Source organism: Accipiter gentilis, chromosome 5 (assembly GCF_929443795.1).
Source record: "Accipiter gentilis chromosome 5, bAccGen1.1, whole genome shotgun sequence".
Lineage (NCBI taxonomy): Eukaryota > Metazoa > Chordata > Aves > Accipitriformes > Accipitridae > Astur > Astur gentilis.
This window is the reverse complement of record NC_064884.1, coordinates 23,431,295-23,454,092: the sequence shown is the minus strand read 5'-3', so window position 1 is coordinate 23,454,092 and position 22,798 is coordinate 23,431,295. Positions and strand designations below refer to the sequence as shown.

The 22,798-nt window shown below is 40.7% G+C and overlaps 2 protein-coding genes across 7 annotated transcripts in view; one reads left to right on the top strand and one right to left on the bottom strand.

The window, feature by feature from the left end:
• Positions 1-22,798, bottom strand: part of AKAP7 (A-kinase anchoring protein 7) — an 87,535-nt gene that overhangs the window by 46,710 nt on the left and 18,027 nt on the right. For all 6 annotated transcript variants that reach the window (XR_007506139.1, XM_049801492.1, XM_049801493.1 and 3 more), the window contains exons 6-7: positions 15,021-15,133; positions 3,554-3,698 (exon numbers count right to left, since the gene is read on the bottom strand). Coding sequence is in view for 5 of the 6 variants with exons in the window: in XM_049801492.1 (XP_049657449.1) it covers positions 3,554-3,698; positions 15,021-15,133 (258 nt within the window). In the remaining variant the exon portion in view is untranslated. The remainder of the gene's footprint in view (positions 1-3,553; positions 3,699-15,020; positions 15,134-22,798) is intronic.
• On the top strand, positions 8,182-10,618 carry MSH5 (mutS homolog 5). The gene has a single exon (XM_049801478.1). The coding sequence runs from the start codon at positions 8,183-8,185 to the stop codon at positions 10,616-10,618; it is 2,436 nt and encodes an 811-aa protein (XP_049657435.1). The 5' UTR covers position 8,182.

Genomic DNA, 22,798 nt, shown 5'->3' with positions numbered 1-22,798 from the left:
CTTTGATTTGTTTTGTAACAGCCTACCTAAGCTAAATAAAGGTGGCCCTAAGAGCAAACAAAAACATTAACAGCAAATGGCATTTGTGAAGTGCCTGACATGTTTAAAGTATGGCATAAGTATTTGTTATGTGTTTGTGTGGCGCGGGTTTTTTTGGGTGGCGGGGGAGAGGCCGCAGGGACAGCTCCTGTGAGAATCTTCTAGAAGCTCCCCTGGCTCCAAGTCAGACCTGCCTCTGGCCCAGGCCGACCCAATCGGCAACAGCGGGATAGCACCTCTGGGAGAACAGGTTTAAGAAGGGGAACCCGCAGTGAGTGGGGGGATTGGAATGTGAGAGGAACCCCTCTGCAGATACCGAGGTCAGTGAGGAAGGAGGGGGAGGAGGGGCGCCTGAGGAGCTGGATGTCCCTGCAGCCCATGGTCAGACGGCAGGCTGTCCCCCTGCAGCCCGTGGAGGTCCACGGTGGAGCGGAGGCCCCCCAAGATGGCCGTGACTCCATGGGAAAGCCTGCGCTGGAGCACTTGGTGACTGAAGATTGGCCCGCAGAAAGGACCCACGCCAGGGAAGTTTGGGAAGAACTGAAGCCCGCGGAAAGGACTCACGTTGGAGAAGTTCGTGAAGGACTGTCTCCCATGGGAGGTACCCCACGGTGGAGCAAGGGACAAGTGAGTTGTCCTCCCCCTGAGGAGGCAGGAGAGGCAGAGACAAGGTGTGGCGAGCTGACCCCAAACTCCATTCCCCATCCCTCTGTGCCACCGGGGAGAGGAGGTGGAGAGAACTGGGAGTGGAGTTGAGCCGGGAAGGAGGGAGGGTTGGGGGGAAGGCGTTTTAAGATTGGAGGTTTACTTCTCATTATCCTTGTTTTGATTTGATTGATAGTAAATTAAATTGATTCTGTTTCTTCCCTGAGTTGAACCTGTCTTTTGCCTGTGACCATAAGTGGTGAGTGATCCCTCCCAGTCCTTATCTCGACCCTCAAGTCTGTCTTTGTGTTTTCTTCTCATCCCACCATGGCTGGAGGGGGGAGTGAGTGAGTGGCTGCATGGTGCTTTGTTACCGGATGGGCTTAAACCACAACAGTATTTAATCATAACTCCTCAAAACAGTCCTCAAGACCAGTGAGCACTTCCACCAGCAGTACTGCAGCACAGGGAAACAAGTTACCACAAGGCAAAAACCAGGTTGGCACCAAAGCCATACCCAGAGTTCTGGAACCAGCACTAACTTTTAATAGTGCTGTTTATGTAAAGCTAGGCCAAACAACAGAAATTTAGAAGTAGTACTAACTGTTCATGAACACCCTTTGTCTCCAACACAGTGTTAGTTTTATAGCATTAAGAATGAAACAATCCAGCTTGAAAAGTGGCTGAAAACCAGCAGATGAGGCACCAGGTATAACCTGCCTATTAACCAGGTATAGTTTTTATGATTATAAAAAAAACAATATGGGCTTAGGAAAAATGAAGTATAATGCATTATTCACATGTATTTCTGTCAATGATAAGCCTTTGAAAGATGGATCTTTCCATCAAAATTAGGTCAACTGGAAGAGGTGCCTGAATCAGAAGTTTTCCTTTTATTTTATGCTCATCGTACCTTTAAGGTTTTGCAGAATCTGGGGATGGGCACGGTACCTTCATAAAGTCTTCAAATTCTTGAGATTTCTTAGTCCTTAACAATGTATCTTCATAACAAACAGAAGTTTTCATCTTTTTGAGATTCCTTATTACTTAAGGATGAAAACAGGGCTTTCCTTTAAAACTGTCCACACAAGAAAAGATTCCAGTGAAGCTGTTTCTATTCAGCTAGTTGGGATGGCAATGGTCTTGGAAGATTTCCCTGATGTTGCATGTTTTGTTCTTTCTTTCTGAGGATATGATCATTCCTTGGTCATGAACATTTTCATTGCTAAGGCTAGTATGTTTTGGAGTGGGAAACGTTAGATCCACTGAATAATTTGTTTGCTGGACTGATTTCTGGTCAAATTTTTTTATATATATTTCTGTGTATTACCAGAAATCTCGAAAATGTTGCGAGGTATATGAGAACAAATTTATCATAGTCTTCAAGTAAACATTATATTGCTGAGGCTCCTTGTAAAAGATTTTTCACATTCCTTTCCTGTTATTAGAGGATCCATACAAGAACAGATACTCTCTTTTCCTTAAGTAGGTCAAAGTTAAGACTTTGCTTTATTAAGATTTATTAAGACTGTCCATGTTCTTGCTGAGATGGAGCTATTGCTCATTGACAACATGCCAAATAGAGAGTTGCTCTATTTCTAAATTTCTATTTCTAAAGAAAAAAGACGAAGTTAAGCCTTCACTGAACTTTTAGTGTGAATTTCAGTATCCCATGCCTTCTAACATCACTACATTCAACCTTTGACATGACTGCAACAAAGAAAAAACAACCCCAAAAACATAAAAACCAAGCTGTACCAGTCCAAAGAAGAAAAAATATAACCTGACCTCCAAAGACCATGACCTGTTCCCTGCTACAGACCTGCTTTTTGAGACTCGCCTCTAACATGACATATATAAAAAATCAGCCTAATTAGGAGAGGTGAAAAAAGCAATTAATATAAAAAAATTTGCATTTTGCTGTATTACTACTTGACCATCTTCCCATGTCATCTGATTTCTTAGAGATCTGCAGGTGCAGGAATGGTATTTTAAAAGATATTCCCAACACATCACACAATACATTCCTAGATTTAAAGGGTGACTGCATTTAAGAAAAAATCCTCAACGTTCTCCAGTTATTCCACTTAAGAGTGTTTTAACTCATTTTCTTAATATAACTAATAGCAGTCCTAAGATCCATTATCAGCTACTGGGAACTAAGCAGCACAAAGAGTTTTATTGTACAAGCCATTATCCCATAGTCTCTCAGTCCACAGACCTTCTATGTATACCATCTGAAGTTTCGGCTGTAGAGGACATGTGGCAGAAATGAGAAAACAAGCCTAGCATATTAATCATAGGGATGTGAAGCTTCTGTTCAGATGAAGCAGGAGGACACAACTGTGATTTCTAGCATTGTAATGATCTAGGCAAGGTGTCTGTACAATGTTTGAAGTCTTGATGGTATTCTGAACAGTTATTATGAAATCTGTTGTACCACTGAAATGTTCTCTGTATATGAATATAGTCCAAGTAAGGTCACATCTCTGCCAACCACAGATGTTTCACTGAGCCTTAATCATATATTATTACCACATCTAATCTAAGTTAGTCACACAGGCTGTCTTTATAGTCAACAGAGAGATGAGCAGCTCTGGAGAGTGATACATCTCACGTATCTTAAACAGTCATTTCAGGATGAGAAATGGAACTGGATTCTGGGGATGGACAGTTGAACACAAACTTTAGCTGTCAGCAAGAAGCACTGCACAGTGTTCCTGGAGAGTCAGGGTTGAAGGACAGACTTCTGTTAGACTCCATGGATATTATTAGAAGAACTGCCTAATATATGCTCCAGAAAAAAACCGGCTTTTCAGGCATATAACTTATAGACACAATTGATATAAGAGGAAAATGATGTACTTACCAAAAACAATAGAGGACTCACAGTAGTAGTAACCATTTGGTTGCTTTTTTTTCAACATGGAGCAAAGATCTAGGCGGTGCAGGATTTCAACTCCAAAATAATGGCTTTTAAAATCTTCGTACAAGCTTGAGTCAATTTTTTTCACCTTTAAACAGCAACATAATATTCAATTAGCCATTCTACTAGAAGACTGAATTTTCATATTTAATTTCTATAGTTTTCATTTTAACCAGAGGTATAGTTAGCTTGACAAACTACTTCAAGATGCAAAAAGAATACTGAAACAATAATGTGCCAAATCTTCTGTTTTAGTTAAGCACTGTCTGCTGCAGAACTTAAACAAGGAAATAAAAGTGTCATTACTTCTCCTTTCTACCCCTTCCTCTTCAGTCCTGCAGGAAACAGTTTGACATACACAATGCTACAACTGCTTTAACTTCCAATGGTTTGCAACAGTCTTCATGAAACATGCAACTGGAAATTATTCTTGCTGTCATCACTGAGCATGCTACTACAAGGAAGAATCTCAAATGTTTGTCCAGGGCAGTTTTCTGGGTCTTTAAAATCACCAAACAGGAAAATGTGGTTGTATTTAACTAGCACTAGACTTTTTATCCCAGTAAATCTAAAAACGTACAGTGATTTATAGTATCAGTATAATTATGTAGTTTTGCATATATGAGGTGGAACATAATAAATATTCTATTAGGCTGTTTTCAGAAAACCTCATTTCAGTAGTTATTTTAAGAGTTTAGGGCTCTTCGTTCCATCATATTTTCAATAAAAATAGATGATCTCTGTAGAAATTCAGTATTTTCTCCTTCAATCTACCTCACAATAATGCTGTTTGCTTTTTAAAAATTGTTGCTATATGCTAAGGGATGTTATGAGCAACTGCTGCCTCCAGCAGCTCGAGCCCAGGGCTCCCTACTGCCTGGCTGCTGGAGCCCAGCCCCACGCCCCAGGGAACCAGGGTCTTTTATGGACGTACCTGCTGCTTTCTTGTCCCAGAGACATGTATATCATGCTCAGGGGACATGGAGACAGCTGGCTACACAGGCTGCCACAGACAAGGTGCTGCCTTCAACAGCACCCACATACATGGCTCACATGAGACCGAAGTGTGGACAGCCCCCAGCAGAGACAGAAGGTCACTGGTGCAGGCACACATATGACTCTCTCCAGGTCATGTGCTCACAAGCACATGCACGTTTGTGCGTCTCCCAAGCACTGTCACAGCCCCTCTGTCCACCTGGCACCCCTGCCCAGATCCCAGGCCTCCTTACCCAGCCCACGGGTCCCCTACTTGCCTGCTGGTCTAGCTCAAGGTTTGGTAGTGAACACCCACACCTCTCACACACACACCATTTGGGGACATCTAGACATCTGCCCCCAGCAGCCAGCACCCAGCACACTGGTGTGGTCAGACAAGCGCACCCACCAGCCCCGTTTTACACGCGACTGACCCCTTTTACACCCCATTCTGTCCAGTCCTCCTTCGTTCCTCCTCATCCCCTTCCCCTGCACATCCCCCATCCGTTTGCACAGTCCCACCAACACCCTGGACCCTCAGCTTTACATCCCCAAGAACTGCAAAGTTCCGGTTTGCCTGCAGTTTCTTGACAGGCCATCAATTAATGTGACTGACAAGGCTTGTTTCTTGATTTTGTGTACTATATTTGACAGGTTTGTGTCTCTGTGTATTTTGTTTACAGCTTCTCCCTTTCCCTTAACTCTTCCATTTGACAAAGTCCTCAACCAGACAATCCTGTTGAAATAAACATCCCCACACTCCACATGCCCTTATCAGTCAGTGTGGCTGACCAGCTTTGGCTCTTGTCACTGCCTCCCTTATCATACACTGGTCAAGTTTGTGTCTCTGTATGTGTTGTTTAGAGCCTCCTCCTTTCGTTACTATGCCCTTCTGCACCGCAAGGGTCCTTCACCAGACACCCTAAAGGAGACAGATGCTGTCTCCTTCCTCGCACCCTGACACTATATCCGTTCATGTGAGCACGATGCTCATGCATTTCTTGTGGTGCTTCGTTCTCAATTACTCATATGCAAGATGGGCTCTCTCTAATTTAGAGACTTTTGGTCATCTTTAGTAAATTAGACTTTTGGTCCCCTAAAGTCTAATTTCGAGGTCAGAAATGTCTATTTCCTTAATCTCTGAAATAATGACATCTAGTGGTGGATGTTTTTCATTTTGTGTACACAATCTTCTTGGAAGTCTAAATTTATTCCAGCCTAACTGTCATTATTCAAAATTTGATATTCTATGGCTAGTTTAGTTTTACGTACTAAGGTTATTTTGAAATTAAATCATCATTCTTTGCTTTTTGGCTGACAGTTCTTTGAAATACATTTAGACATCAATCAGTAATAAAAAAAGACCTTTTCAGCCAGGAGAACACTTGTCAATAATGTAAAGCCTTGAGTACTTGTGGAACAAAATGAAGAAAAGATCAAAATCACTACTTCACACTCCAATAAAAAAATACCATTTACAAGAGGTTGGGATGTTGCTTATCAAAAACAGATTGGTAAGGTGTGAATCAAATGTTGAATGCTCAGGAATTGAGTTATGGTTGTGATGCACTACTGAAAGATATTTGGAAAAGCAGCCATGGAAAAACTGTATGATATTTTTAGTAACTTGGAGCAATTTCTGGAGCAGTTTGCAATGGCTGCAATGAGATGTGAAAGGATGAAACAACGCAGGTGCATGGGAAGGTCATGGTTCATTTCTTAATTGAAAGGCTCTGGAGCAGTGGAGATGAAAGAGAGTTGTTCCCACATGGGAAAGTTATTGATGCTGATTATAGAGATATGCTATAATTGCGGGAGGGTGAGAATCAGAGTACTTGAGGCCATTTTGAAGCATTTGGTGCTGGAAGGGGAGGAGGAAGACACTTGCTTCTTGAGGAAGCACTGTAAAGGATGCCTGTTAAAGGAACATGCTTGTGTAACATGAGCTGGGAGAGGTGTTGCACGTGGAGCTTTTGCAAGACCAGCAGGACACCAACGAGACAGCATCCAGCAGCCCTGTCATGTCTGTGCCTCCTCTGTATGCAAGCAGGGAAGGTGCGACCTGCCGTCCCCAGCCTGCAGTTAAACCCTCCAGCTGCATGGAGTCCCCGTGGCTGTCAGGAGGCAGCCAGGCAGTGTTTGCCCCTTTGTGGGACCAGGGGCATGAAAGCTCAGGTGGTGGCAGGCCTTAACACGGCTGCAAAGCGAGGTGCCCAACGCTCCTGGCAAGCAGTTTCAGTTTCCATGTACCAGACCCAAAGCCAAAATGCCCATCTCCCAGCACCACATGTCCAGCTCTCTAAAGGTGAGGGCTGCATATCTAGATTCATTTACAGCTGATTGAAGTAGTTCATTAAGTGAACTGCAGAAGCCTCAACGTGTGAAAGAGGTGGGCAGCGGCGAGCCAGGCAGTGGGTAGGGATGGCCGTGGGTCCCACTGGAGCATTGGCAGAACGTGCAGGGGCAGGTCACGGAGACAGAGATACTTGGCAACCCTTGGCGGCTGGCAGGCTGGGCTGCTCAGGGGGCTTCTTCCAGCCACCTCCTCTCCCTCCACCTCAGCCCGGGGCTCCGAGGAAGCCGGGGAGGGAGGTAGCGAGAGCCACTCCCAGGGACGGGGCAGGGGCTGGCGGGAGGATCTCGAACCCCGAGGCGAGGGGTGCTCCCATTCAGCCGGGTGACCGCAAGGGAGGCTGAGGGTCCGTTCCCCGCATGACAGCAGGGACCTGCTGCCGGGAGAGGGCTGCTGTGGGCCCCGGCAATGGGGGGCGAATGGCGGTTCGGGGCAGGGGCGGGGCGGGCTGCGGCCGCGGGCTGGCCGCGGAGGCGGGCTTCAGCGCCACCGCGCGGCGCCTTCCTGACAGGAGCCGGCGGCGGCGCGGGCTGAGCGCAGGGAGCGCCACGCACCTGCCCGGAGAAGCAGGGGAAGGGGGTCAAGATAAAACTTTTGGGCTGCAAGGAGTCGGAGCAGCCGAGACGAGTGCCCGTCTGTGGTGAGGAGGGTGAGTAGAGGGGGGAAGAAGCGGGAGAGGGTTGGAAGTGGGTTGCTGACAGCAACTGTGGACTCTGTAGGGGAAACTGGTATGGTTGACCCCTGCAGCAGTATGTTCTGTACTTGTATAGAAACTGGCACTATGTGATGGTGCTGCGTAAATACTGGGGTAGGACCCTGAAACGGTGACCAGTTTATGTGGCTGCATTGTTGTGAGGATCTGTGGTCAGGGCATATGGGTGTCCCATACCTCTGAAGGAGGATGATTTTGTACGTGTATATACGTGTGCACGTACGTTACTGTATTTATGGGTATTCTGGCTTACATATATACTTACTAAAATAAAGGATACAAATTAAAACTGTAAAACCATTCCAGAGTTGCTGGTAGTTAGCTCAGTTACACCTTGCTTGGAAGCAAGATGGCGTCTGTAGTTATTGGCTGCATCTTTTCACTTGAACAGGCAACATCTGTCTTTAATTCCTGGTAGCTTCTTAGTTTCTCCAGGGTTGGAAGAATGAGTGTTAACCTGCTGTTGTCAGTTCCAGTTACTTCTCAGGACTTTTTGGATGAGTTGTGAATAAAAATATTTTCCTCCAACAGAATGAGTGCCACACCAGGCATGAGTTGTGCTCTGCCACCACCACTTGGGCCCAAACAAGAGGAAGAAGAGTGCTCTGAGACACACATGTCTGTTTTGTGGTATGCAGGGCAGCTTGCAATTACTTATTACGATACAGAAGATTGCTCAGTCTACTTTATGCCTGATACACCTGATAATGAAGACCTCAAACTACTGCATAAAGTGATTGGGGAAGTTAATCCTCAATGCATAGTGACCAGTGCAAAACAGGACCAGAATATTGCCAAATTTCTGTCCAACCTAACAGCTACTGCTGGTGATAAAGATATAAGAAAACCAGAAATTGTCCTGTTTCCTAACATGGATTTTGGTCTAGAAGTCAGCAAGCAACGGATCCTATCCAGGCAATTTCCATTTATCCCATCTCATATGACTGCAACAGAGAAAATTCTCTACTTGTCCTCAGTCATTCCTTTTGAGAACACACTCATGATACGAGCCCTAGGGGGACTCCTTAAGTTCCTAGACAGGAGAAGGGTTGGAGTTGAGCTCGAAGAAAGCACTATTGCAGTTCCTGTTTTGGCCTTCAAAAAGTTTGTGTTGTCAGATATTGTGAATATGGACCAAGACACCTACTGTGTCCTGCAGATATTTAAAAGTGATATCCATCCTTCTGTGTACAAGCTGTCCAGTGGATTAAAAGAAGGATTCAGTTTATATGGAATTTTAAACCGGTGCAGGTGCAAATGGGGAGAAAAACTGCTGAGGCTGTGGCTCACACGACCTACTCGGAACTTGACAGAGCTGAACAAACGGCTAGATGTTATCCACTTCTTCCTGCTGGCTCAGAACCATGAAACAGTCCTCACCCTTCAAGGTTGCCTCAAGAATATTAAAAATGTGCCTCTTATTCTAAAAAGAATGACTCTTTCCCACACAAAAGTTAGTGACTGGCAAGCACTCTATAAGACAGTGTACAGTGCAGTGTGCCTTAGGAACACATGTCGTTCCCTGCCCAACAGTATTGAACTCTTCCAGACTATTTCACGGGTCTTCACTGATGATCTGCACTACATTGCTAGTCTAATCAGCAAAGTGGTCGACTTTGAAGGCAGCATCTCAGAGAACCGCTTCACTGTTAGACCCAATGTGGACCCCACCATCGATGAGAAGAAACGGAAGCTGATGGGACTGTCAGACTTCCTTACAGAAGTGGCACGAAAAGAACTGGAGACCTTGGACAATCATATTCCCTCCTGTTGTGTGATCTACATTCCTTTGATTGGGTTCCTTCTCTCCATTCCACGGCTACCAACTATGGTGGATAAGAGTGACTTTGAAATCGAAGGCCTGGACTTCATGTTCTTGTCAGAGGACAAACTGCACTATAGAAGTGCTAGGACTAAGGAGCTAGACAGCCTACTGGGTGACTTGCACTGTGAGATCAGAGACCAGGAAACACTTATTATGCACCAGCTGCAGACAAAGATCTTGGAGAAGTCTGAAGTGCTTAGTAGTGTGATTGAGTATACTGCACACCTAGATGTGCTACTAGCTTTGGCAATGATGGCCCGGGAGAATGCCTACTGCCGGCCATGTTTTACTCACCGCCATGGCTTCTACATCAAGGATGGAAGACATCCACTCTTGGAACTATGTGCAAAGACTTTTGTGGCCAATCCTGTGAACAGTGGTGAGGCTACCAGGCGAATAAAGATCATCACAGGGCCCAATTCATCTGGAAAGAGCGTCTACTTAAAGCAAGTAGGTCTTATAGTATTCATGGCTCTAATTGGCAGTTATGTCCCTGCCACAGAGGCAGTGATTGGAGTAATTGATGGGATTTACACAAGAATCCACAGTAGGGAATCAGTTTCTGTAGGGCTCTCCACTTTCATGATTGATCTTAACCAGGTTGCCAAGGCAGTAAACAATGCTACTGAGAGGTCCTTGGTACTTATTGATGAGTTTGGTAAAGGGACGAACACACTTGACGGCCTGTCCCTTCTGGCTGCTGTCCTGAGATACTGGATCAGTCAAGGAACACAGTGTCCGCAGGTCTTTGTCTCCACTAATTTTCACAGTTTAATGCAGCTAGAACTCCTGCCTGATACACCTCTTCTGGAGTACCTGACCATGGAGACCCACCAAGATGGAGATGAGTTGATATTTTTCTATCAGATCAAAGAGGGCATTTCCACTGTTAGTCATGCTGCCAACATTGCTGCATTAGCAGGAATGCCAGCCAAAATTATTGAAAGAGGAGTGGAAGTGTCAGAACTGATTCGCAATGGAAAAGCTATCAAACGTATTGATCATCCTTCAAAAGGAGATCAAATGGAAAAATGCAAGTCTGTTGTGGAAAAGTTTCTTTGCCTAGATCTTGATGATCCCCATGTGGACCTAGAAGAGTTCATGCATAAAGAGGTGCTGCCTTCTGCAGCCTCAGTCCTGTAACAGGGCTATGCGTAAAAGCATAGATTACATCGTATCTACCATGTTCAGTAGGAGAGTTTGGTAATTTAAAGAATGGTCGCTGTGACTTAACACCTCACACTACCTTCAGCTTGTAGCAAACTGTCTATAGTTATTGCCTTTCTTCTTTTTGTTTAAAACAAGTACTGCAGTTACATACCTCTGCAATATGGTGTATGATATGAAAGCAGGAAGACTGAAAGAAGAGAATTTAAGAACTTCTTCCAGCTGTTGGGTCGCTCTGTGCATTTTCTGCCCCTGTTGCTAGATCTTCAGATTAAAAAAATATAGTACAAAAATCACAAAATATTTCTGCTGGTCTCATAAGACTGTGAAAGCAAAGTGTTTATTATTTTGTATTGTGCCAAAGTGATCATTTCAGCCATTTTAGGATCAGTATCAAAGATGCCAAGTAAGTGTGTGCTTCAGACTCCTATATCAGCAAGTGACAGTTGTCACAATACAAACCACTGACATAGAGGCTGATAAATGGAAATACAGAGGGATTTAATGAGCTCTGCAGCTTTTCTTATACCAGCATTTCTGTCCAAAATACCAGAGATCCTAGGAGTTACTATAAAGAGAATGCTGGAGGTCAGAATCAGCAGGGACTGATAAACGGGAGAAGTGCTTTGGTTTTACTGAGAATCCCTCTCTTCTCATAAGGTCCCATAAGGTACAATTATGTATCTATGCCATATGGGTATAAATAAAAGCAAAATTACAAATCTAGGAAACTGAAAACTATACTAGGGATGTAAGACAGAAATTCACATTTTATACTCTCTTTTCAAGTATTGAGTAAAACTTAACATTAAAGTAATAATACCAGAAGGGGATGATTCCTTTTCACTTCCCTTGTCATGTAGAGCATTGTCACTGAACACAGTATTTGATGTATGCATATGCAACAAAAATTCATTAACAAATTAATGAAGAAGGAGACATGATACGTAAGTACTAAAGAAGTAATAACCTTTCCTGCAACGAGATAAGTGACTGAGATTCCTTAGAAACAGAGGAGACATTAAATAGCTTATTGTCTGACTGCCCAAACTTGCTGTAACTGCTTACAGTATGGCTAATAAAAGACATCAGCAGATATACTACACCTGTCTTCAGCTACATTTGATTTCAAGAAGCCAAAAATATTAATGTCACATAAATTGAGAGAAAATTTACATGAAAAAAAGTAATTACCTTCATAATTATCATATTAAACATCTTATCTGGTATGTCTCGCTGAAGATAGCGAAAAGATGAATGTGAGTGCACATAAAAAAGATTTTAATTTGGAGACACTGCTTTGGGTTTGATTCAGTGTGGAATTTCCTCCTTTATGATGAAGGAATTATTATCATTATTATTATTATTATTATTATTATTACAAAAGAAGTACCTTATGTTATCTCTATATGAAATTAGGATAGTGGCAAAAGTTTAACATAATTTACATTAAAAAACACAAGAATAAATTACTGAATCATGCAGTTACTGCTATTTCCAGTGCAATCATAATAATACTTTCTGCAAAATAATATCTAGCTTCTGGACAATGTTACCATTTTAGTTGAACGGTAACAGTGAATCAGGCCTTGTACAACACTTGCAAGTGTTGTGAATACAAATGGATTTTTCTCACTAATAAATTCTCTTTTACTAATACATACAGCATTCTAAAGATATACTGTACAGAAGAATATAATTTATTAAATACTCATAATTTGGGCATTTTTTCTTGTCAACCACTGTCTAGGCTAAGGATATACTCATTACTAATTAAGCAGATGCCATCAGAGCAATTCAGCTGTCAGTCATCTTCTACTTATGAAATTCATTTCACAGTATTTGCAGTTCTGGCAGCACTAGGCATCAAAGGATCTCCAAATGTCACACAGCATTTATCAAGTGTGCCTCACAATGCGCTCTGAAATAAACAGCAGTCTGGACAAATTAAAAACAGAGGGGTTGCAACTAACCTGTGGCAACATAGCGAGCTAGCAAGGGAAGCAGTAATAGAAATGCTGTCTTCAAGTGCAGAACTCCAGTTGCTTCTTTCATTGTGTTTGATTGGGTTCTTTGTGTAGAAGATAATGATACCAACCCAAGATCTTTATCATTCAAACAACTGTGGAAATAGCTAAACATGTGCAAGTAAATCACATCCCTTTATCTCCTTCCACAAGGACATCTAGAGGCACATTGTACCTCCTTATTTTGGGGAAGTTTTCAGTGGCACATTTGATCTCAGAATTGTCCAACTAAGCACGAAGAGTAAGTTGCTCCCACTTCTGAGTAGGTAAGATCTTTAACCTGAGAAGTTGAAGAGGGTACAGTAACCCAGATTGCTCTTTTCTAACCCACTTTATCTCACATTTTTATCCTTTATTAATGTCTGTTTCCAAGTTTTTTGCATTTACCATTTTTAGCTTAATGCTGTGCCTTCAAAGTGGAAAGCTGATTTCTTGAGATCTTTATTAATTTTTAATTCTCAAACTCTTTGCTTTGTAAATATCAGCAATAATTTGGGAGAGTAAATGTCTGTAGCTATATTAAGGTTTGAAAAACAGGTTTATTTATTTTTTCCCAAAAGATAACTTTAGTGGAATTTAGATGTCATTATGAGGAGAGTGGCTTCACAGAGTATTGCTTCAAATAAGGAAACTTATATTTTAAAAAATATTAATAAAGTTATAAAGCTATAGCTGTGAACTATACTCAACTACCTTAGTTCTATTTTCTCTTTTATATGCTTTCTCATGTAATCTTCATCCACTCCCTCTTTCTTGTTTTTAATACTGTTGTATGATCTGAAAATGCAGTTAGACATCATATTAAAACGTACTACAAAATAGTTATTCCTTTTATGTTTCATGTTTTTATTTATTGTTTTCAGTAAGTGCATGGACACAATGAAACAAAAAATGATAGTAAAGACCGATGTTTATGCCTGACAGTGGATTGACAGAGAAAAATGTACAGATTTTTAATATATAGTATCTTTCTATATAGTGTATCTTTAGAATACCATATGCATTATCGAGCATTATGGAGGACTAAGGAAGATCATTTGGAATGACACTGACCTGGTTCTGTCAGCAGCAGTATCAGAACACAGAAAGTATGCATCCTGGCTAATAGTTCATATAAGGTAGATAAATGTAAACAAAACAAACAACCAGCCAAAAAACAACTAAAAAACAGAACGGAAAAAACCCACCCTGATTGTCTCAGATGTTTTAACTGAAGAGTTAAATTACTGAACAGCTGATATTCTAGAAGAGCTGTGAATTTTTAAAATGAATGTTTTAAAAAACAACTGTTAATACAAGCAAAAGCTTATGTGAGCTTACAAATTTAGTAGTTGTAATATACCACCTACAACCTGTGGACAAGTCCTTATTTCTGTTTCAGAGCAAGTATGTGTGCCCTTGAGGTTTCTTAATGTATCTCAAATCTCAGTGTCATCTTCCAACTGATTTCACAATACAACTTAATTAAAATATGCACCTTCAGCATTTTTTAGAGTTATTTCTAATGAAATTTTAAAGTATTTTTCTTTAATGCTTACTATTAAGAATCAACTTAAAATATTTATATTATGTACTTTAATTCTTACTTAAAAATATATTTTTAAAATTATTTTCCTGGTTATTGTTAAAGCATCATGTAAAACTTTCTATACAATGTCAGCAAAATAATATATGGAGATACACCTTATGTTAAATAATACAATATTACTGTTAAATTAGTATGAAACAAAAAATGAGATACACTAGTATTGCTTCTGTATATCACCACAGCTATAACCTACTTTTATGTATTTGTGTATTTTTTCAGAAAAGCTAATAAATAGGCAAGAAATAACTAACTGCCTGCAAGAGAGATTATAGAAGATGTGTTTCATCACTACTCTGAAATTCACCAAAGCCTATTCTATAGAGGGAACTGACAGTCTGCCTATTATGCATAATCCAAATATAAATGCCACTGCTATTTGCTTATTTGCTCCTATACAGTAACAAAACAAAACTATCCAAACAAACTGCATGCATATAATCTATACCATAATAATTATTCTGTAATTTTGAACAAGTACTTTCATCCTTTGGTCTTGCCTAGTTTCACAAAAGAAAATAGACCATGATATTACTGTACTGAGAATATCAAGAGTGGCAACATGAAGTACAGTACAGGACTACTGTTTATATGGTGGATGTACTAATTTTTTTTTTTCTAAAACAAAAAATCAGTATTTTAAAGTCTTACCTCTTCAGCTGGTTACAAAGTGGAAAGTATGATGCTATAGCATAAGCAACTCCTTTGTTCGTCTCCAAATTAAACTTTCTAGACTGCTGCTGAGCTATGTGAAATGTGAGCTCACCTGCTTACGTAGCTGTGTTGATTTTGACAACTTCATGAAGGTCAGATGTGGTTTAAAAGCTCTTTCCTCTCCTGCAAAGATGCCCTTTTCTTGAAATATCTTCTTCATAGTCTCTAAGGGAGGAGAAAAATGTAGAAGTACAAAGATATTACATGATAGAATGCCTAAAAATGTGCTTTCAACTGAGTCACAGCTGCTACACATGGAAGAAACAAGATGATGAGTACTAAAAGGCAGAGAGATTTCTAGTTAACTTCAAAGGTACATATTATTTCATGTGAAAATAGTCTTATATTTGCAGTTAATATGGGTCACAAATTTGGCTTTACTAAAATAATGGCAACTAGAAAGCTGTCCATGCTGTCTGCTTTTGCTGTCAAAATAGGAACTTGACATTAGAACTCTTCAGGAGTTACTCTCCCTGCAAGTTTTAGAAACTTCGGGAAAACTCTGAGTATGTAACAGAATTGTCTCTCTTCAAAAACACTATTCTGTCATGAGTTCTAGTATATGTGTTTGGGTAATCTCCCACTCAGGCCAAAGGAAATCTGAAATTGAAAGCTTTAAGTTCTGGCACTGGATTTGCATGGTGGAATAAGAGAACATATCAGGTATGCTGATGATTTTTATTTGTTTTTTTTAAGCTTCACTGTTGCCTTCCAAGCTAATTTCCTATTTTTAATGTACACTTTTACCCATCTACAGTCCAGGCCAAAGAAACTCTACTACACTGACCTAGTTGACTATTTTCCAACTCATCTGCCCAATGTAATGTTTCATTTCTTGGAAATAAATTTCAGTATAACTTTTGAATTATGTTCCATATTTCTTTTAGCTGAAATATTTACATGAAAAATTTCTTTTATAAATCTGAAAAAAAGTTTAGACAAAATTGATAAAATCAAAATAGAGGGAAAAAAATTAATCCTATCACATGAATTTAATCAACCCTTACCATAACGATGTATTTGCATTTAACAACTGTAACAGAAAGATCCAGTGCTTTATTCTCCCACCTGGAAGAAAATGCATTACATTGGAAAGCAAACAGCACAGCTGGCTGAAAAAAAAATAGGGAAGACCCAAGGAAGAGGAATATAGGCATATAAAGCTGGCTTGCGTAAGTCTGCCAGTTCATGTTCCTGTAACACATCATTGCAGAGTTCTTACTCTTACCATTTTTTGTTTTCTATACTAACTATTTGTGAGCTACTTTGAAATCACACTTAAGAAGAGATTTTACAAGTTTATGCATTACTTTGCAATAGAAAAGTTCTAGAAGAAGATCAGAGGATTCACTTGGGACCTGGAGATCAAAATTCACTTCTCTTTCTCTGCTGCATAGGATTTATAACCTTAGGCTCCACAGTCTATGCAAAAGTTGGGATTTTGAAAGAAGCCATGGAAATCGAAGACCCAAATGCCATCTCTTAAACAGGCCCACTTGAAAATTCTCTTTCAACCTTCACTCCCCACTTATAAGATGCTGATGCATTTTACAAGAAAGAATTAGCCCAACCTTTTATTCTAACTCACAGGATGCTGAAAGCACAACCAGATTAAAACTTGTAAAGCATTTACACAATGGTAATAGGGGTGATATTACTATGGCAGATGCTGAAAATAACCTACCACAATGGTTGAGGTGGGAAGGGACCTCCAGAGGTCCTTTGGTCCAGCCCCCCGATCAAGCAGGGCCACCTAGAGCCAGTTGCCCAGGACCATGTCCAGCCAGTTTCCAAATAACCCCAAGGAGGGAGATTCCACAACCTCCCTGGGCAAACTGTGTCAGCACTTGGGTCACCCTCAGAGTAAGAGAGTGTTATCTTAAGTTCAGAGGAACCCTCCTGTGTTTCAGTTTGTGCCCATTCTCTTTCTATCTACCTTGCCCCATTTATGTGTATCTGTATATACAAGCATAACTGCTGTATAGATCTATAAATCTATGTATCTAAATCTATACAGCTATGTATCTAGATCTATAGACCTACTATATAGCTATGTATCTATACACAAGTACAGCTTACCTACTTGTATTATTTTAAATTGTGTCTGGGGGAAACATTTCTATATTTACACTGAATCCCCACTAAGCTGTTGTGCAGCTGTGCACACAAATGCTGCTGAACAACAGATTAATGTATCAAAACAGAAGGCTACAAATAAATGTTTGCTGCTTCTTCAAACTGAGATATGAAAGTTCAAATTAAGTCATTTAGTTATGCTGTGCATGTATTTCCATGCATCCAACGGCCTGCTTATTTTCTGATGTTAGCAAGCTAATAAAATGTTACATTTATTTAAAACTGAAATTATCTGTAACAAAGCCATTTTCTGGTTCCTGTGTTTGGTTCTCTGAACTGCATCATTTGGGGACTCATTGACTTTGATGTTTCAGCAAAGGATTTGTCTTATCAAAACCAGGTTTACGCTACCTTGTGATATTCTGACTCAGTCTTGTGGATTGTAGTCTTTTTATTCCCCTAAAAGCTCAAATTCTTTCTGCCATCACATCTTATGCCAAGCAGTGTCATATCTCCCACTCTGCAATTAAGATCTCTGCTGGTGAAGATCTGCACCTCTAAGGGTGTCCCCCTAACTCCAGTAAGAGCTTACTGTCAGAGCAGTGGTTTGCCAATGTGCATCTGATCACAGAATTTTAAACCCAGTGTTTTCAACAGGGTAGACTGATCATATGGCATTATAAATGTGTGTTACAGTGGGATAGCAGGGCACCTACACTTTACACTGCTGAACAGCAACCACATGGCCTGCATGTCTTCATTTTGTGCTTAATAAGAGCTTTGTTCAATATCTGCTTGTATTTATCTTTCTAAATTCATCTTTTTTTCATACCTGGCAATTCTAATCAAGAAAAAACATAATGAAAAACTGTGTCAGAGGAAAGAAAGCATAACTTCAGCAAGAGATTGCAGTTTTAACTTTAATAGATTTACATGTATGTATGTGTGTGTGTCCATGCATGTTCTTATGGTGATCAGACTTCTCACACAGCTTTGTCATGGCATAGACGTATGAAACATCACATGCTCAAGAGATTGGCCACACTTGCTGGTACTACAGATAGCCCCAGTTTTGCAGTATTTGACGCTTAGGGAAAGTGTGACTTTTTACTGGTTAAGGTGACTTACAAACATAATTAGCACAATATTTCCTTTTTCAAAGACAATGAAAACAGAAAGAAATCTGAGTAGATGGAAGGGGGCGGAAAAAGAAACAAAGGGAAATGTTGTCCTGAGAGCACAGGAAGGTTAAAAGATAATGTAATGCTATTAATATCCATGCAGCTCTTTGGAGAAGTGGCCACAGAAGTGTTTTAAAAGAAATAGGGAAGGAAGCATGGATGCTGTGGGCGAGAGAAAGTTCCAGCCTTATGGGACAGCATGAAAGTGGATTTGAAGACTGAGCAAATACACGAAGGTTTAAGTTTATGATGGGGATTGCCTGAACTGAAAGAAATCAGAGGCCAGTGACAAGAATCATAGACAGACAATGCCCATGGGTCTTAACAAATGAGGATCTGCCATCTTTCCCCCAGACATCAACATTACTAGCTAGATTGAAAAATCAAACAAGTTCTGTGTTTTCCCTTATTAGTCTCAAGCTGACCAATGTTTGCAGCTTCAAAGTATACCCTTGTGATGGGTTAACCCTGGGTGGATGCCAGGTGCCCACCAAAGCCGTTCTATCACTCCCCCATCCTCAGCTGGACAGGGGAGAGAAAATATAACAAAGAGCTTGTGGGTCGAGATAAGGACAGGAGAGATCACTCACCAATTACTGTCACAGGCAAAACAGACTCAGCTTGGGGAAAATTAACTCAATTTTTATTACAAATCAACCAGAGTAAGGTAATGAGAAATAAAACCAAATCTCAGAACACCTTCCCTCCACCCCTCCCTTCTTCCCGGGCACAACTTCACTCCCAGATTTCTCCACCAAGCCTGCCCAGTGGCACAGGGGGATGGGGAATGGGGTTTACGGTCATTTCATCACACATTATTTTCTGCCACTTCATCCTCCTCAGAGGCAGGACTCCTCACACTCTTCCCCTACTCCAGCGTGGCGTCCCACCCACGGGCTGCAGTTCTTCATGAACTTCTCCAACGTGGGTCCTTCCCACGGGCTGCAGTTCTTCATGAACTGCTCCAGCATGGGTCCTTACCACGATGTGCAGTCCTTCAGGCACAGACTGCTCCAGCGTGGGACACCACGGGGTCACAAGTCCTGCCAGAAAACCTGCTCCGTGGGCTCCTCTCTCCACAGATCTGCAGGTCCTGCCAGGAGCCTGCTCCAGCGCAGGGTTCCCACAGGGTCACAGCCTCCTTCGGGAACCCACGTGCTCTGGTGTGGGGTCCTCCACGGGCTGCAGGTGCATATCTGCTCCACCATGGACCTCCATAGACTGCAGGGGGACAGCCGGCCTCACCATAGTCTTCACCACAGGCTGCAGGGGAATCTCCGCTCCGGGGCCTGGAGCATCTCCTCCCCCCCCTTCCTTCTTCTCTGACCTTGGTGTCCACAGGGTTGTTTCTCTTACATGTTCTCACTCCTCTCTCCGGCGGCTGTTTCTGTCTGTCCCAACTTTTTTTTCCTTCTTAAAAATGTTATCACAGAGGCGTTCCCACTATCGCGGATTGGCTCAGCCTTGGCCGGTGGCGGGTCCGTCTTAGAGCCGGCTGGTATAGGCTCTGTTGGACACAGGGGAAGCTTCCAGCAGCTTCTTACAGAAGCCACCCCTGTAGCCCTCCCCCCACCTACCAAAACCTTGCCACACAAAACCAATACAACCCTAGAAAAGTTAAGGCTAATTTTTACAAGCTCAGTGACTTCCTGGAACAAATTTTTTGAGAGCTTTCAGACCCTCTTTCACGCAATTTGAAGTACTCTGCAATACCATTTTGTACCTTACTTTTATAATGTCAAAATTGCTGAATGTCATCTGCCTCTCTTACATTGGATGTGGGTGAATCCATTAGACAACTGTTTCCCCATAATTAGACTTGAAATGTGATATATGAAACTTACTCAGAACCACTATATACTGGAAAGGCTCAAAAATTCAACAGCTAGATCAATACAGAATGTTTCACAGAAAAAGGCACACTGAGACATATTCTGTAATAAAAATGGCCCTCTTCTTTTCCAAGATTTTATTAGATATGGAAAACTGCTACATATGTAAATTTTCTTGCAGTCTATTGATGTCTGCTTGTCTCTAAACCATGTTCCAAGAAAAGAATCATTGGTGGTTTTTTCTGCTGGTTATATTCATCACTCAATACAGCATATATATATTTGCTGACAAAGGTAATTATATTGTTGAGACAGTAGAACATTGCCACTTCCAAGTTTAGAGCATGCTCTGCTTCCTGCTGTGGATGAGCCAAGTTTCTACACAGCCCAGTATCTGCCACACACATTAGTAGGCACTATAACTAATGGCACATGGTCTAGAAGAGAACCTAATGTCATAGCAGTACATTTTCAATGCAACTGTTATGGATTTGGAGTAACAGCTTTTTGTTCACTTTGTACAAATCAGTTGTTTTAATGGAAAATTCCAAGAGTAATTTTGAGTTCTCAATTTTTACATCACGTGAAATGACTTAAGAATAACTGAGAAGAGGCAAATTTAATTTATCTTAGCTTCAGCCATCTGGAACTAAAGTGAACTAAATTAACTGAATTAAACTATTTCCCTAGGCTCTCTGAAGTCAGGGCAATGTAACACACCCTAAAATAGATGCTAAATGTGTGGTTTCATAATCTTTAAAGCTCATAAACCACCATCCTTGCCACAACAGACTGTTCTCCACCTCCATGCTTGCCACTGCTTCTATCTTTTGTGCTGACAGTCATGTAAGTAAACAGTAAACTGCACTGGCAAACTGAATAGGTTAAAAATTAGCTGGCAAAGGTAAAACATTAATTTAACCACAGTTGAATTCACCATGTGGCTGCACAAATCCCCAGCACAACAAAAGGGGCCAAACTACTTTAGTATCGTGGCAATGCCAGCTTAAGCTTGAGTAAAGCTGTAATGTACCTAAGAGAAGATGATGGGCGGTATGACTCCCTTTCCATTTCTCTCTCTCTAGTGCAGACTGTTAAGAAAATCAATTTAGTGAGATTAGACTAAATGTCCTTTATATAAAACTAAAGTTAAAGGAAATTCCTAGTTAGGTGTACTATGTGTCTGTCTAGTACAGTCCTAACTGTATTAAAATATTCAACCCAACAAATCAACATTTCTTAAAAACAAAGGACCAAGAGGAAATGAAATAGTTATCTGCATAAACAGAAAAGTAACTTTTTTGTTCATGAAATACAAGCTCCCCCTCATGGCCAGACCATAACATGCATCATTCATCCATAAAACCAAAATCTGCAAATCCTGTGGGTAAAAAGGAGGATTCACTTATTCACTTTTATCAGCTTCAAATAGCATTCGCAATATAATTATAAAAATGAAAATCAAAGCCAAACAATTCATTACATTTTCCAAATTCACTTAGTACTTCAAATATTCTGTAGTGTATGTAGCAAAGCACAAGAAATGGATTTTTAAAAAGTCATTGTAAGTGTCTATGACACTTTTAGCTCAGGATTTCTAAAAAGACTTGGACAAAGAGTGATTAAAATACTCCTCAAACTTCTGTCATAACAGTTTAGCACTATTCCTGGAAGATAATTATATGATGCTAATGTCTTTTAATGGATTGTTGGGAAATAACTAGGAAATCACAACAAACAGAAGATCCATATTAGCTCTGCTTTTCCTAAACTTCTGTTGCTGGCAAACTTATATTTACATTGGTATTAGCAAGCATGCACTTACCATTATAATGCTGTACCACATTCAGATGTTATTGGTATCAAACAAATTGCCATATAATTTATGGAAGTAGATGGACTCTTACAGGAAGCTAATTTAACTTCATATATTTTCTATTGCTTGTGTTATCAATATTTTTCCTTCAACATTCATGCAGAACACAAAATAACACACAAAGTCAAAATTCACCTTAGAGCATAGCAGAAACCAAACAATCTTGAAGTAGCAAACCAGTAATTCGGTAATAAACTAAACTTAGGTCTTGCAAAAAACAAACCAGCTACAGAATCTCTCTTTACTGTTCCATAGACAACAACAGAATGATTAACATCCGGCAGGCAATACTATGTATTTGTTTTTTCTTTCTGCCAGCTTCAGTTCTAAAATTGCAGTTTTCTAGGGACACAAGTTGTATCACAGGCAAGCTGTACTGGGAGCCAGAATAAACTTGTGACAATTAATTCTGTCAAACATATATAACCTTACAGCAGTATATATGAAGAGTTGAGAGCAATCTTCACACAGATCCTGACAATAGCAGCCCAGCAGAAAAGAGTTTCCAATATTTTCTCTTGTGGCTGTCTCTCTAAAATTGTGTATTCAGGATACTATCCACAAAGCAGGAATACTAGCCATAATTTTGACATACAGCCTTTTTTGAATTAATATATGAAATGTATTACAGAAAATAAACTCAACAGCACATTTCTGCTAGTATGATTCTTTACATTAGAAGGTATATTTATTGTGTGAAGTACAGCCCAGAAAGTACTACATGGGTCTTTCCCCCAAAATGCCTTCAGTAGGAGGTTTGGCCTTTAGAGGACTGTCTGCTAATGTTTTGTAAAAACTGTATGCAAACTAAAATGTGTTGCAATTAACTCTGTAAGTGTACTCTTAAATTAAAGGAAATATACAT

Bases quoted from the DNA above. Each gene is read 5' to 3' on its own strand.
- MSH5 (XM_049801478.1), top strand. From the start codon at position 8,183: ATGAGTGCCACACCAGGCATGAGTTGTGCTCTGCCACCACCACTTGGG.